Source organism: Carcharodon carcharias, chromosome 1 (genome assembly GCF_017639515.1).
Source record: "Carcharodon carcharias isolate sCarCar2 chromosome 1, sCarCar2.pri, whole genome shotgun sequence".
NCBI classification, from domain to species: Eukaryota; Metazoa; Chordata; class Chondrichthyes; order Lamniformes; family Lamnidae; genus Carcharodon; species Carcharodon carcharias.
The window spans coordinates 19,030,107-19,046,137 of record NC_054467.1 but is presented as its reverse complement, the minus strand read 5'-3'; the positions used below and the strand labels follow the sequence as shown (position 1 = coordinate 19,046,137).

The 16,031-nt window shown below is 44.6% G+C and overlaps 1 protein-coding gene across 1 annotated transcript in view; it reads left to right on the top strand.

The window, feature by feature from the left end:
- Window positions 1–16,031, top strand: part of LOC121278456 (rod cGMP-specific 3',5'-cyclic phosphodiesterase subunit beta-like) — a 67,039-nt gene that overhangs the window by 23,800 nt on the left and 27,208 nt on the right. The window contains exons 6-11 of the mRNA XM_041188908.1: window positions 6,265–6,339; window positions 7,634–7,698; window positions 7,794–7,860; window positions 11,783–11,830; window positions 13,975–14,124; window positions 14,242–14,385. Coding sequence (XP_041044842.1) covers window positions 6,265–6,339; window positions 7,634–7,698; window positions 7,794–7,860; window positions 11,783–11,830; window positions 13,975–14,124; window positions 14,242–14,385 — 549 coding nt within the window. The remainder of the gene's footprint in view (window positions 1–6,264; window positions 6,340–7,633; window positions 7,699–7,793; window positions 7,861–11,782; window positions 11,831–13,974; window positions 14,125–14,241; window positions 14,386–16,031) is intronic.

Here is a 16,031-nt window from a genome sequence, read left to right as displayed (position 1 = left end):
GGCTATAGCTGCTACCGCAGTCCATCCTCTAGAGGGTCAACCCTCCACAAGAGTGGTCCAGCAGCTGTGGCCCTTTTTTTTCAGTTTGAAATGTGCTGAGAGGGCGCCTCAAGATGGTGCCTCTCTGTCCCTTACCTGCAGCGGCAGGCTGAGGCTCCTTCAGTGCTGGAAGCCTTCCAGGTGGCCCTTTCAGCTTTGAGACTCCCCAAGGACAGTGAACCCGTTATCTGGCCATTAATTGGCCAATCGGGCAAAATCGCTGTCGGGTTGCTATTCCTGACACAGTGCCGGGTCAGGGCACACATTTGACCCCAACTTTGGGGTCCCAACCGAAACGCAAAGTCCATCCCAGACTTTCACCAAGGATAATCAGATCGTGGAAACATAAGGAACAGTAACGGATATAAGACAACACCAGGAGTAAAAGGCAGAATACTGCAGATGCTGGAAATCTGAAACAAAAAAAAAATGCTGGAAAAACTCAGCAGGTCTGACAGCATCTGTGCAGAGAGAAAAACAATGTTAACGTTTTGAGTCTGTATGACCCATATGCTCTGAAGAAGGGTCATATGGACTCAAAACATTAACTTTGCTTTTCTCTCTCCACAAATACTGTCAGACCTGCTGAGTCCTGCTAGGAGCTATCTTTATAGATCTCCTGACAGTAATGATGCATTGGGGGGAATGTATAATTATGAGGATCAGGGAAACATGTAGCAAAAATAGTGTGTTCCTAATGGAAGGTTTTAATTTTCACAGACTAGGAACAGCTGAAGCTCCGTTTGTTTGATTCCACTTCGCGATGCCCTAGAACATAGAAGACTAAGGTGCAGCCTGATAGAGGTGTTTGAGATTATGAAAGGGTTTGATAAGGTAGACAGGGGGCGGAATGTTATGGCCCCTTCCCGCCGACGGGATCTTCCACTCCTGCCGAAGTCAATAGACTTTTGAACGGCTCACTGCATTTCCCCACCATGGCGGGGCTGTAAAATTCCACCCAGAGAAAAGATATCTCCACTTGCAGTTGAGACCCGAACTAGGGATCATAACTGTAAGGTAGTCACTAATAAAGTCAATAGGGAATTAAGGAGGCCATTTTTATCGGTTAAAATATGGAACTCCTCACCGCAGGGAGTAATTGATGAAACTGGATGCATTCAAAGGGGAATCTAGATAAGAATAAAAGGGAGAAAGCAATAGCAGGATATCTTGATGGGGTTAAATGAAGAGGGGTGAGAGGAAACTCATTTGGAACGTAAGCCCTCAACACTATTGCCCACTTTAGACCCATGTCCCTTCATACCCTAATGTAAAAACAATCTGTTGATGTCAGTCTTGAAAAGTTCAATTGTCCTAACATCCATGATCTACCGAAGAAGAGAATTACACATGTGCACTGCCCTTAGTTTGCAAAAAAATCCTGATTTTACTACATTCCATCAAATCCTTTTATTATTTCAAACACCACAACTACACCCACCCCTGTGCCCCCCCCCCCCACCGACCCCCCCCACCCCCCCCAAACACCCTCTAAATCCAAGGGAATGCAGCCAAGTTTATAGGATATTTCATTTTAATTTGACCATTTAGGCCTTGGTATCATTCTGATGTCTCTGTGCTGTACCCCCCTCCAAGGCCAATATACCTTTCCTGAGATAGGGCACCTAAAATTGAACACTATGGGAACAGATCAAGGCTCTGATAACTGAAGCATCATTTCCTCCCCTTTACATTCCAACTCCCCAGATAAACGTCAACATTTTGGGTAGAATCTTTAGGTCAGCATGCGTGCCTAACCCGCTCGAGTGTAAAATAGCGCGCGATGACATCGTGCGAGTGTCCCGGCGTCATCCCACGCTCTCACGACATTTCGGTCGGAGGGCGCACTTCCGACTTTTGCAGGAGCAATTAAGAGGGCAGTTAAGCTAATTAAAGTTCCAATTGTCCCCAATTTACACTTGGCAGATGGGCGAATCTGACAGGCGGACTTGGCATTTTTGATGAAACCTCGTCCAAGGATGGGTTGGGGTTTCTGTTATTAAATCTTTTTTAAAAAACGTATGGACAGAATTTTCATCATGCCTATGTTCAGGTGACTGATTCTGAGGCGTGGACATTTTTTTTTCCTGATTTCAAAACCTTTATTTCTTGCTTTTAAATTCTTCAGCTCCCTGAGGCGGCTCTCTGCCTTCAGGGAGCTTTCATTCCGCGTATCCCCCAAGCCTGTGCTGACTTCACGCGCCTGCCCTCCTTCCACCCACCCCCCCCACCCCAGCAGCACTGAGCATTTCAATTAACGGCCAATCAACAGCCAGTGTGAAATTGGGGTAGGGGGCCAATCGTGGGCGGCGGTCCGCTCCCTAGTCGCTCCTAGGCCCGGTGATCGTCCCCGCACACTGGCCTAAAAATCCTGCCCTATGTTTTGTGCCTGTTCGCAAGCTTTTAGTGATTTTTTTTTGTGTATGGAAATGTAAACCCCTTTGCTTCTGCATAGTTCTTAGAATTTTGCCATTCAGAAAACATTCTCATTCAACTTTCTTGGATGATCTCACGTATCCCCACAAGGAACGCCATCCTCCACAGTTTTGATCAGTCACTTAATCTATCTCTATGTCCCACTGTAGATTCCTGATCCCATCTGCGCAACTTTCTGTTGTTCGTAATATGGTGTTATCTGCAAACTTGGATACATACCTCTCCCTTCATCCAAATTAGTAACATAAACGGTCAATAGCTGAAAACCTCTCATTCTCTCTCTTTTCCAGTCAAGTGACTTCTATTTGAGTTCTATCAAGCAGCTCACCAGTCAGATGCAAAAAGTAACTCATGTTAATGATGCGTTTGATATAATTGGCAGTGCAGTGAATGTATGCCAGACAATAACTTCTTGCTGTCATGGTCAGGTCTCATATTTTAACCAAAGGATTGAGTGCTTTGATGAAGCACAATAAAATTATATTCTAATGAGCACATAGTTCCCGTTCCTCCATTAAGAGACATTTTTTCAATGCTTCTGAACAAAGTTACCACAACTTAACAAGCACTAAGCATCCTTTTCTAATTTTCTTCTCTCTTTGTCATGATTCAGTTCAATAGGCCTCAATAGGCCTTCAGTGTTTCACCTTACTATAAATGCTATACTTGTAATTTATTTGGAGAATGTGGGTGGATTATTCACCTGAAAAGCACTTAGATTAAGTTAAACTGTGACCTCAGTTGATGCTCATCTTGGCCCATTTCCAGTGGATAGCAATTAGGAGTGGGAATCTTGGTTGAGTTTTTCTAAAAGTGACCCAGTGATGCCAAGGCTAGTTGCAGCATACCTACCCTGCCTGTGACCAGCTATTTCAAATAAAACTACTGATGGAACCCATAGGCCTGAATCTTCTGGCTGGCATGTGGGGGTGGGCCCCGCACACTGACTCGTAACATGACGCGTGGTAATGTCGAGTGTGCGTCCCGATGTTACCGCGCGTCATTCCGATCTTCAGTTCGGTGGCTGCGCACCTAATAAGGCCATTAATCAATTAGTTGAGGCACTTGTCAGAGCTGTCCGTCCAACCTTAAGGTTGGCGGTGGGGGGGGGGAGGGGGGGGAGGGTGGGTGCAGGCGAAGAGCCCAGGCGGCCTTCGCATTTTTCATGGAACCTCATCCACAGGCGGGATGAGGTTTCATGAAGAGTTTATTAATTTAATAAAACATTTCATGTAAATTGATAAACATGTCCCAGCTCATGTGACAATGTCGCACGAGGGGGCATGTCTGAATAATTTTATTTTTTTATTTATCACATTTTTATGACTTCCCTTAATCTCCCTGAGGCAGCTCCGTGCCTCAGGGAGATTTCTGTGCTCTTTCGCGTGCATGCGTGAAAGAGCACAGGCCCTGACTCTCCCTCCTCCCCCAGCCCACACAGGGTAGCGCTGAGCACCTCCGGGTGCGCGTCACGCTGGGCAGACCTTAACTGCAGCCGATTTTGGGCAGCGATCGGCTGTGCGCGTGCCCGCTCCTGCCCAGCCTGCCTGATGGGGAGAAAATTTTTGTTAATAGGTGTGACTCAGTACCACACATTTCCCGAGAAACACTTAACTTTAAAAAAAAATCTATTCTTCTCACGCTGAATGGCAATAGGAATGGGATGAAAAGTCTTATCCTAAAAAATAACTAAATTATTTTTATATATTAAGTCATATTAGGCAAAATTGCTGAAAAAGAAAACATTCTTGCTAATGCAGTCTAACAGCCTTTGTGATGATAACATAAAATATATCTTGCAGCTATCATAATGCAGAACTATATTTGCATTAATGTGGAGTTCACACTATCTGGTTTCCAAACTTGTCACACCACCTTGTCTATGAATTGTTAATTAGTTTCAGAAAATACGAGTTAATATTTAATAAGTCATTGTGCAACAACAACAACTTTTCTTTATATAGCGCCTTTAATACGATAAAACGTCCCAAGGCCTTTCACAGGAACGTTATAAGGTGAAGTTTGACAGCGAGACACATAAGGGGATACTAGGGCCAACGGGCAAAATATTGAACATAGAATTAGTTCTTAAAAGAGGAGAGGGAGAGGTAGAGAGGTAGAGAGGTATAGGGTGGGAATTCCAAAGCTTAGGGCCCTGGCAGTTGAAGGCCTGACCACCAACAGTGGAACAATTAAAATTGGGATGTTCAAGAGGCCTGAATTAGAGGACCACAGAATATCTCGGAGGGTTGTGTGACTAGAAGATATTACAGAGATAGGGAGGGATGGGGCCATGGAGGGATTTGAAAATAAGGTTAGGAGTTTTAAAATCAGGCCGCTGTTTAACTGAAAGCCAATGTAATTCATTGAGCACAGGCATGTTGGTTGAAAGGCACTTAATCTGAATAAAATCATGGACAGTGGAGTTTTGTATGACTTCAATTTTGCACAGGACAAAATGTGAGCGATTGGTTAGGAATGGATAGAAGTATTCGCATCTATGGGTAACAAATGGGTGAGTTTGAAAACTGAGTTTGGAAACCTGTGCAGCATTACCAATGCACTTTTATTATGATCACTAGTGCCACCAGATACTATCTTGCAGTCTATTATTAGAGCCTTTTCACAACAGACAACATAGAGGCAGATTTTCTGTATCGACAGGATTTACCTCATCTTTTGACTTCCACTCCGGTATTCCCATTAGTCACAGCATTGACCCAGGCTGTCCTTTTGGAGCCAACACAATAATAATAATAATTTTGGCTGTCTCCTGATGGAATCCTCACATGCATAGAAGCCCATCTTGGGTTAAGTATATCATGAAGTAGAACATCAACAGCCGGCATTTATATACTCCCTTTCCTGAGCTCAAGGCGTCCAAGAATACTTTACAACCAATTCATTGCTTTTGAAGTGTTGATTTGCAGTAATAATAGGGAGACGCTGCAGTGAAATTCTGTGAGGCAATATCTCACATACAGAATGTGACCAAACGGTTTGGTTTCATAACGTTGGTCGAGGGATAAATATTTGCCAGCACTGGGGAGAACTTCTGCCAGTTGTGCCCTGGGATGTTTACGTCCAGCTGAGAGGGCAGATGGAGCCTCAGGTTAATACTGCATCTGAAAAATGGATGAAAATGGCTGCTGGTGGTCTTGGGGTGCCTGAAATAGCACGGTGGATGGAACTTGAAAGGGAGTCGGCTGCTCGGTAACAATTTTAAATGGGGTACTTCTCAGTTAATTGCCCTTATTTAGGGGATTTAAGTTTTAAATGCACTCCTGCTCACCCTCACAACATTAGGACTCCATTAACTTGCTGGCAGCCAGCGTTGTTACGGTCATCAGGACTGGAAATGGTCACAGTCCATCGTTACCACCTACTCTGAATATGGCCGCTGTATCAGAGTGGATACGTTCAATGGGTGGCGTTACCTCTGGAAGTCTAATGATGAGCTGGGGCGGGCGGGAGGGGCACTGGTCGACTGATCCTTGCCACATTTTGCAGCCCTGCTCACCTCAAGATCTGATGTTAGATGTATTTGAGCAGATAGTTGTCTCTTGGAGATCCAGCAACAATATTCAGAGGATATCTTATCTTCTTGAAATGTCCTGTAAAGCAAAATGTCAGATTATTATCTTTATGGTCTCATTTAAAGTTCTCAGGGTGTTCCTGCCTTGTAGTAGCTCTCCTAATTGTGTGTTGTTCTCTTCCCTCAGATAAACTATAAATCTTAACGTGGTATTTTACAATAAGAGAACTGACCAATTCTTATTTCATTTGCAGGAATTTTTTGACTTGTGGCCTATACAGATGGGAGAAGTCCCTCCTTACGAAGGTCCTAAAACACCTGATGGCAGAGTATGTTTTAACCTAATTCAAATTGAATGTTTGAGGATTCTGATATAAAATGAAAGGCTTGAATTTGTATAGTGCATTTCCTAACCAGCAAAAACACCTTCCAGTCAATGAAGTGCAGTCACTTTTGAAGAGTATCAGCTAATTTGCAACAGCAAGCAACAATGAACAAATAAACTGCTTTCGTAATGTTGGTCAATAGATAAATATTGACCAGAACTCCTATGTTCCTCTTTGAAATAGTGCCGTGGAATCTCATATGTCTACCTGAGAGGGCACACAGGGCCTTGTTTTGATAGCTATCAGTGAAACTCTGACAGTTCAGCACTCACTCCAGTTGTGCACTAGGAGCATTGGCCCAGATTTTGTGCTCGTGCCTTTGGAGTGGGACTTGAACACACAACCCACTGGCTAGAATCTTCTAGACTTATAAAATTCATTGGTGACGGCACCATTTTGAGTCCCGGCCCTGCCCATGTCAACGGTTCTGCCACCTGTACGATCTTACAGAAGGTGGCCAATTAACATATCGCCTCCGCATTCACCATCCAATTCAGGATGGCAGGGCTACAAGGACAATGGTGGGGGTTGGGGCGGGGTGGTGCGAGGCTGGGCAATTGGAAGGCCCGATGGGAGCACTCCCCAGCAGCCCCACTGGGAGAGGTGAGAGCTGCTTAGGCAGAGGGAGAACCTAGTGGGCATCTCAAAATGGAGGTGTTCATGAAAGGGTGCAGGCAGCATATTTAAAAGGAAGGCCCAAAATTGTCGGGGCCATCAGTGTGGAGCGGAATGCCTCCACAAGAATGATTTTGGGTGTGGGTGAATTGCTTTCAGCCTTTGGGATCTTGAGACCAGCAAGTGCTTCAGCGTATGATTGCCATCTGACCACCCTGCATGAAGCTGCCTCCAAAGCATTGCTGGGCTCCGGGACCAGCCAGAGGCCTGTGCACGGTCAGTAAAATTTCAACGCATTGCCAGATTATTGGATCATTAAGTACCTTAAGTTGCGCTGCCGAGCGGGAAGCCTTGCCTCTGGGAGCCTGCCTCCAGGAAAAAGGCATGGAGGTGGGAACATGTCACGTTCCAAATTCCCAAGCCACCACCCGCCTCCTGTGCTGGTTCCACGGGTCTGGGAGGATTCCGGCCTCTGGCTAAGAGGGCAAGTGGGATACCAACTGAGCCATGGCTGACACCAACTGCTGCAGGTCATAAAAAAAAAAGAACAATTCCTACCGATATCATTATTGTTAAATGTTCCATCTCTTGTCTGCTTATTGTATATATTATTATTTTGTAGGAAATAATCTTTCACAAAATCATTGACTACTTTCTACATGGAAAGGAGGAGATTAAAGTCATTCCGTGAGTTTTGAGCGCTTCTCAATTGGCAATTATTTCTCAAGTGGTAAGAGACCATATAGTAGAACAACTTGTGCTTTTCTTTGTCTTTTCTTCAGGACTCCACCTGCTGATCACTGGGCCTTGGTCAGTGGACTACCAACCTATGTTGCAGAAACTGGCTTGGTAAGTTTTGTTTTCAGAGCTGTTAAAACATTTTATGAAGTGAAATAATTTTGTCTTGCTTGGAGGAGGGTTATGAGAATGAATCTTAGCTTAAGGAATGTCAGCTACTTAGAGGTCGACTAAATTATTTTCAAAGAACTCCATAATCCAAACCCCTGTCTGGTTGGCCGTGGTGACACTTGGCTAGCAGTGCAGAGAGCTCTGGCTGTAAAGGTAACCATAATCAGTAACGTACTGAATGGTAGTGGCACAAGCCAGACATCACCAGAGGTGCTAGTGCCTGGATGCCCTCATGCTATATCTAACCCACAGCCAACACCATCCAGGTGTGAAAGTCACGCTTAGCCCTAATTCCTTTAAGGATATTGAGGAGCTTAAAGGGCATGAGGCAATCCCACATTACCTTACCCTCATTCAGGTGGAATTTCTCAATGGTGTGCATCCCTCAAATCCTCCATCTAGAACCTCTGCTTCACCACTAAAAGATCTTTCAGAAACTCCCTCTCCAAGCCATTCTGCTCTGCACTGGGGAGATTCCCTGTGTTGGCTGCTCCTACACACTAGCCTCAGCATCCACCTGGCCATCCCATTTTGCTGTCCCATAGAGGTGGGGAACCCCATTGGAAGGCTCTGGTCCTCTCTGCACCATTGGGAATCTGGAGGTTGAGGGTATTGCACAGAGCAAGTGCATGTAATAAATTGTCACGTACTTGTATGGATATTGAGGCCACTTTTGACTTTTGCTGCCCAGCAAAAGCTGTGTTCAATGGACCACGAGAGAATACAGCCCTGTACAGCTACTTAAGGGGGCTACTCCTTCAACCTTTGGCCAGCACTTCAGCCCTAAACTCTTGATTCTTGTCCCTCCAGTGTGAAAGTTGCCAAGTAAATTGGAGGACCCCTTCATGGGTCTTTTCATGGAGCCTAGCCAAGACACTGAGTTTCAGGTGCAAGATGATGAGGTTGATCCCCCTGGTTGCCTTGGTATTCTCTGTGTCTGGGTGGCCTTGGAGATAATTATGCTAGAATTATTGAGGTGTTTGGCAATGGATAAGCAGTGTAGGGTGTCCTTCAGACACTGATAACAACATTATGGGGAGAATTCTCTCCCGTCAGGGGGGGGGGTGTTGTGCGGGGGCGGGCACAGGTGTGTGCACAGTCGATCGCCACCCGCGATCTGCTGGGTGCTGCCATTTTAGGTGGATGGGCCAATTAAGGCCCACCCAGCGTGACGCAAGCCTGGAAGTGCTGAGCGCTCCCTGCACGGGCAGGGGGTGAGGTGGGGGGGAGTTGCCTGAGTCGGGGCCTATGCTCTTTCGCGTGCATGAGGCACAGAGCTGCCTCAGGGAGATTAGTTCAAGTTAAAAAAAATTTTAATAAAAGGAAAAACAAATTTTTAGGACTTGTCCCCTCAGGTGAAACCGTCACATGAGTTGGGACATGTCTATGAATTTTATTAAAAAATTTTTCAAACCTTTAAAAACCTTCATGAACCTTCATGCCGCCCATGGATGAGGTTCCATGAAAAATGCGATGGCCGCCTGGGCTCTTCTCCTGTCTGCCAACCCCTAACGTTGGACGGGCAGCTCCGTTTATTGTTTTCATTGATAGTTAACTGACCTTAATAGGCCTTTTATAAAAACAAAAAAACTGCGGATGCTGGAAATCCAAAACAAAAACAGAATTACCTGGAAAAACTCAGCAGGTCTGGCAGCATCGGCGGAGAAGAAAAGAGTTGACGTTTCGAGTCCTCATGACCCTTCGACAGAACTTGAGTTCGAGTCCAAGAAAGAGTTGAAATATAAGCTGGTTTAAGGTGTGTGTGTGGGGGGGCGGAGAGATAGAGAGAGAGAGGTGGGGGGGTGTGGTGTGGTTGTAGGGACAAACAAGCAGTGATTGAAGCAGATCATCAAAAGATGTCAACGACAATAGTACAATAGAACACATAGGTGTTAAAGTTAAAGTTGGTGATATTATCTAAACGAATGTGCTAATTAAGAATGGATGGTAGGGCACTCAAGGTATAGCTCTAGTGGGGGTTTTTTTTTTATATAATGGAAATAGGTCTTTTAACAGTTTGGCGGGCATGCAGCCAACTCTGCTACTCACCTGCCGAACAGAAAATCTGAATGACGTGCGATGACATTGGAATGCACGCCGGATGCCACTGTGCGTCGTTTTAGGCCTCGGCAAGTGAGCCTCGCCCCCACTCACTGAGCCAAAGATTCTGCCCTATAATTTAGTTGGGAAGGTTCCCGTTGCTTTTGTTGGAGCTTATTTTTGGCTTGAGTTGAGTTTCTTTTAGCTTGATTGGACCATATATTTATTTCGGGTGCTTAAAAAGAGCACTTTTTATGCTGAATTCTGTTTGGTATCCCCGAGTGAAACCCAATATTGGAATTGAATGCCCACCAGAGGGTGGTTTGGAGGTGGTGGGCGGGTGTTGTGCAGTCAGATGGGAAGATGCGGGGTGAGGATCCTGCTGCCTTCCTGCCTCCCTCCAATTTAGCCTGAGGATGGCCCTCCCACCTGGAGGCCAGTTGAGGCACTTAAGGGCCTCAAATGCTGCCGGTAGCGTTTAACAAGCAGCCGGCGAGGCCTCAGACCAGGCAGGCAACCCACCAGCTAAACCTTGGCAGGTATACCTGCAGTCTGTTTGACGTGGGGTTCCCTTCCATGGAGATACCCATTGAAGGCATGGGCCGCCCACGGGTGAAAACATCCACCTGCCCTAAATATGATCCCCACCCCCCCATCCCACCACACCTCACCGGGGCCTCCCTGCTTGGCCATGGTGAACCTGCCCTTCTCACTTATCCCTGGGGCTCCATTGCCACCCCTCCCGGTGACACTGCCAGTGCAGCAGCTCTTGGATGCGTGACATCTGCGCTAGGGTTTCAGGAGGAAAGTTTCCCCTCACAGTAGTCAGGAAGCCCAAGGTAAGTGAAGGGGAGGTAAGGGCTGGATAAGGACTTATTCCTATTGGGCCTCCCAAAAGTGGCCACAGCGGGGTTGTCACCAGCTTTCTAGCCGGTGAATGACCGTGACAATTAAATTCTGCTCAATGGCTCTGCGGCCAGAAAATTAAGATAGAGGCCATCCTCCTGATAAAAATTACTTGCTATTGAATGGTTTTCAAATTGTCAATAAAGATGAGTTTCAGAAAAAGGTAGCTCTCCTGAAAGGGAGTGGGATTTTTCAGGATTAATACCAAAAGTGAGGAACAACACAATGGAACCAGATGGGAAATCGCCCAATTTCCAATATTGTTCATCTGTCCCATAGGAATAGCTTTTTTTTAACATTTGGTCATGGGATGTGGGTGTCATTGGCTAGGCCGGCATTTATTGTCCATCCCTAATTGCCCTTGATCAGAGGGCATTTAAGAGTCAACTACATTGCTGTGGGTCTGGAGTCACATATAGGCCAGGTCAGATAAGGGTGACAGATTTCCTTCACTAAAGAACATTAGTGAACCAGATGGGTGTTTATGACAATCAGCAATGGTTTTCTGGTCATCATCAGACCTTTAATAGATTCAAACTTCACCATCTGCCATGGTGGGATTCCAACCCAGGTCCCTGGAGCATTACCCTAGCTCTCTGGGAAATTAGGCCAGTGACAATACCACTGTGCTACCACCTCCCCGATCAGCAGAGCTTGGGAAATACTACTTTCAAGGAGGTTGCTGGGCAGAGCACCTGGTGATTCACTTCCTAATTTCCCATCTTTCCCTGTGGAGAAGATTGCCCTTTTGGTTCCACCAGTAACACGAACTGGGATTGAAATCATAAAGCGTGTGGGAAATAATTATGTGGCAGTGGGGAATGCGTTCTTCCCTGCCACTCAATCGTTTCTGGTTTTAAAAACGTTCTTGAATGATTTTCCTCAGTGATGTGGTTTGAATTAATTATCTTCACAGATCTGCAATATCATGAATGCAGCCGCAGACGAGACATTTACCTTCCAGGTAAAACACCCAACTAATTAACAAAAAAAAAAACTCTGCAATGTTAGAGGTCGTTATCCAGGAACAAGAAATGGCAAAAATGTGCTTGAGACATTCTGTTCAGAATTGCATCAAATCGAATGGATAGGGAACACGCATCATTAATATTACTATGCTTCAAATGTACAGAACCACAATATAGTGATTTCAAAAGGATGGGTAAAATGTTAAACATTGAAAAGCAAATCCACCACTTATAAAGAACACGGGCGGGGACCATTATCAGTTCAAAACAACTTTGGGAACAGAACGAAGAGCCACAGAGGAGAGTGGCAGGGTGGAGCAGAAAGGAGTAGAATATAATGGAGTGAGGAGGCACAGAATTCAATGGGGCAGAGTAAAGTGAAGTGGGATGGACAACAGCAGATTGGAACAGAGCAGAGTGAAGTGAGGAGGTGCAGAGTGGAGTGGGGCAAAGGAGGGTGGAGTTGGGCGTTGCAGAGTGGAGTAGGGTGGCTTCTTCTGAAAACCACATGACCTCATCATCATATCAGGTGTCACTGCTTCTGCACTTATATCTTACTTTCACTTTACTATAGCATCAACATCATCAGCAACAATTTGCATTTATAATAGCACCTTTAATGCAGTTAAAAAAAATCCCAATGCATTTCACAGGAGCTTATTGGGCAGAATTTGCTGCATAATGAGATATTAGGATAGGAGCTTGGGCCAAGAAGTAGAATTTAGGACCCATCTTAAAGAAAAAGAGAGAGAGAGAGAGAGACTGGCAGAGATTTGAGGAGGAAATTCTGGTGCTGAGGCAATGGTGGGTAAATTGGACCATAAGGGAGCCAACCAGTGAAACTTGCTAGCTGCTCAGCTGGGAATGCTGATGGTAGGGCTGATTCATTTAGAGAGTGGGTACTCATTGACAAACCCCCCCACCCCCACCCCCCTCTGTGGTCAACGGGTAGAAAACAGGTCCTCCATTGCACCCCACTGGCTCTGAAGCAGTGCAATATTAGGCATCCCAGAGGCTCAGAAAAGGTAGAGTAGTGGTGGGGGGGGGAATGGGGAAAGGGAGGTCATGGGTGGTGGTTTGGGGGGGTGGGGGTGGTGGGGGGTGGGGTGGGGTATGTGGGAGGGGAGTGGGGAATTCACTCACAGGGTGTTGGAAGTCTGATGCGGCAGCAGCCTGGGTTATTTTTTTCTCTGGAGCTTGGAGGAGCACTCTTGTAATTTAAAGCTTCACAGAAATAAATAGATAAATGCTTCCCTTTTGACCTTCTCTTTGTTTGGACCCCCATCAGAAACTGCATGGAGTTTGCACAGCACACACTCTGCCTACTTCTGTCCTAAAATGGTAATTGTGTCCCATGTACACCATAGGAATCCAATTTTCATATTAAAAAGATCTACCACTTCAAACAGGCAGATGTTCTGGCCACCAGTGGTCAGCCTTCCCAGTCTCCATGGTTAGCCACAGAGGCAACAGGCAGCAGCAACTCATCCAACCACCCAAGCGTTGGGGCATTATCACTCAAATTATGCCCAACGGTCAGCCTCACAATCTCTGCCCAGGTATCGTTTTATTATAGCAATGTTTCCCACCAAACAGTTAACATGGCCAGATCAGAGTGGCACAAAGTGAATCACACAAATTACCCCACCTTCCATCTTCAGGAAGTAAGGAGCAAGAGGGAAGATATGATTTTTGCTCCAAATGATAATAGAATCATGGAGGAAGTTGCCTTTGAGACAGCCGTTATAAATGGTTTACCTTCCAACTGGACAGAATTTGCAGGGGTAAGCGTTTGAGAAATATTGCAAGAAGGTGGACAGGTAAACCTGATCTATCAAACAGAATTGAGCTTGTTGGATTGAGAAGACTTTTTCTGTTACTTGTCCTTGCTGCCTCCAATATTCCCCTCCCCTGTGCACCTGAACAGTGGTCTGAATTGTGCTGCACCGGGCCTCTACTCACCTGTATTTACAGGCGTAGATCATTACTCCTTGGTGCAGGATCGAGAGTGGAACAGCAACTGTTGAGTGGACCCCAGGCACGTAGGAAAGGAAGGTTGTGGCCGGTTATGTTTTCATGTATAATGACGAACTTCAATCCGATTGTGATGCCTTTAAAATGCATTTTTTGTCACATTCAGACAGAACCCTTGGATAACTTTGGATGGACTATCAAAAATGTCCTTTCGATGCCAATAGTAAACAAGAAGGAAGAGATTGTTGGAATTGCCACGTTTTACAACCGGAAAGATGGAAAACCTTTTGACGAAATGGATGAAGTTCTTATGGAAGTAAGTCTCGTATCCTGTGACTTTTAGTCTTATTTACCCAAACTAATTTAAACATTGTCCACTCAGAGCTCACAGGCAAGAGTCTCATTACTTTTTCTCCTCTTGTCTCTCCCTCAGTCCTTGACCCAGTTCCTAGGCTGGTCTGTTCTCAATACAGATACATATGATAAAATGAACAAGCTCGAAAACCGGAAAGATATCGCTCAGGGAATGGTGTTATATCATGTGAAATGCAGCAAGGATGAAATTCAAAATATACTGGTATGTCTTTGCCTGAGAAGTGGAACCATCATTTTTTTAAAAAGCACAGAATTTTTTTAGTGTGTGTGGGTGACAGGGGAAAGGCTGTCACAATAATCATCACATCCGTGGTTCCACATTGTTGCCATGTAGTATTCCAATTCAGTCTGCTCTTGCACACAATTGATATGGTTTATCAAATGCTTAATCAGGAAGATAGTGTAAATTTAAACTATTACTATTTACAACAAGTGGACCCAAGGCAGTAAATGAATGATATAACTCTTTAGACAATCAACATGTGTAACAATGACCATATAGAGCAGTAGCAAACTATACAGAATGCATTGTAAACTGGTTACCAGCCATTTACAGCTAAAGAGCAAACTGTTTCTGTTGTGTAATATATTCAGCTAGTAGCACCTTGCTAGATTTATGCATTAAGAACAAAACTGTGGCTACAGAATCACAGGTTTAACCTAGCTTTCTATATTGACCCTATGTTTGCATCTAACAAAGGGTTGGAATGGCAATATTGCCTGGCAATCTGTCTTTACATGTAGAATATTAATCACAGGAATTACTTTAAAGCTTCAGTCTCATTTCTTGTTGCAGTTGTCAGCTTTGAAATGTTTTGCAAGAGCTAACTACCTGATCTGAACCATCTTAGCTCTAGTTGCTCCTGGGCATTAATTATTGTTTCTCTCACAATATTAAAATTATCAACAATGAGAAGAAGGCGATTCAAGACTTTAGGTTTATTCTACTCCATAATTCATCTAAACATTCCTGTCTGCCGGAAGCATATAAATAACCACTAAATAACAAACAATATATTGTATAATATTTATTTGTCAATAATTAACTGCAGCATAAATGGATACTAGGATAATGCAAATGATATTCTGTACACCATCAGATCCATTTGCTCTAATACCTGTTTACTTTACATTATACTGCCTCTGCAATGCTTAACACACCCTCTGCACAGCTGTGCTGATTAAATATATTGAATAAGGTAAAGCAACATCTAGCAATTATTTGATTTTAATTGATTCAGGCTTCTAGTTCTACAGACTTTTGTATGTCATTTGTGTGATGGGATGTGGGCATCACTGGCTGGGCCAGCATTTGTTGCCCATCCCTAATTGCTCTTGAACTGAATGGCTTGCTAGAGCATTTCAGAGGACAGTTAAGAGTCAATCACATTGCTGGGGGTCTGGAGTCAGCCAGACCAGGTAAGGATGGCAGATTTCCTTCTCTAAAGAGGCATTAGCAAACCAGGTAAATTTTTGCAATTGTCGATGATAGTTTCATGGTCACTGTTACTGAGACTAGCTTTATCATTCCAGGTTTATTAACCGAATTAGCTGTCATGGTAGGATTTTGAGCCCATGTCACCAAAGCATTAGCCTGGGTCTCTGGATTACTAGTCCTGTGACATTACCACTACATCACCTTCTCCCTCATGACGTTTGAATTATCTAGTTGTTCCATGTCTGTCATCAATTAATCAGATTATATCAGTTAAAACACTTTAAAGAAGTGACGCAATAATAAATCCCATATATGAAGCAAGCAATTATTTAGGAACCAATCACAGCAGGGATCAGAGCTGGACTCACTGCTTTTCCCATATACATAAATAAAGGAATTGGAGCAATGAT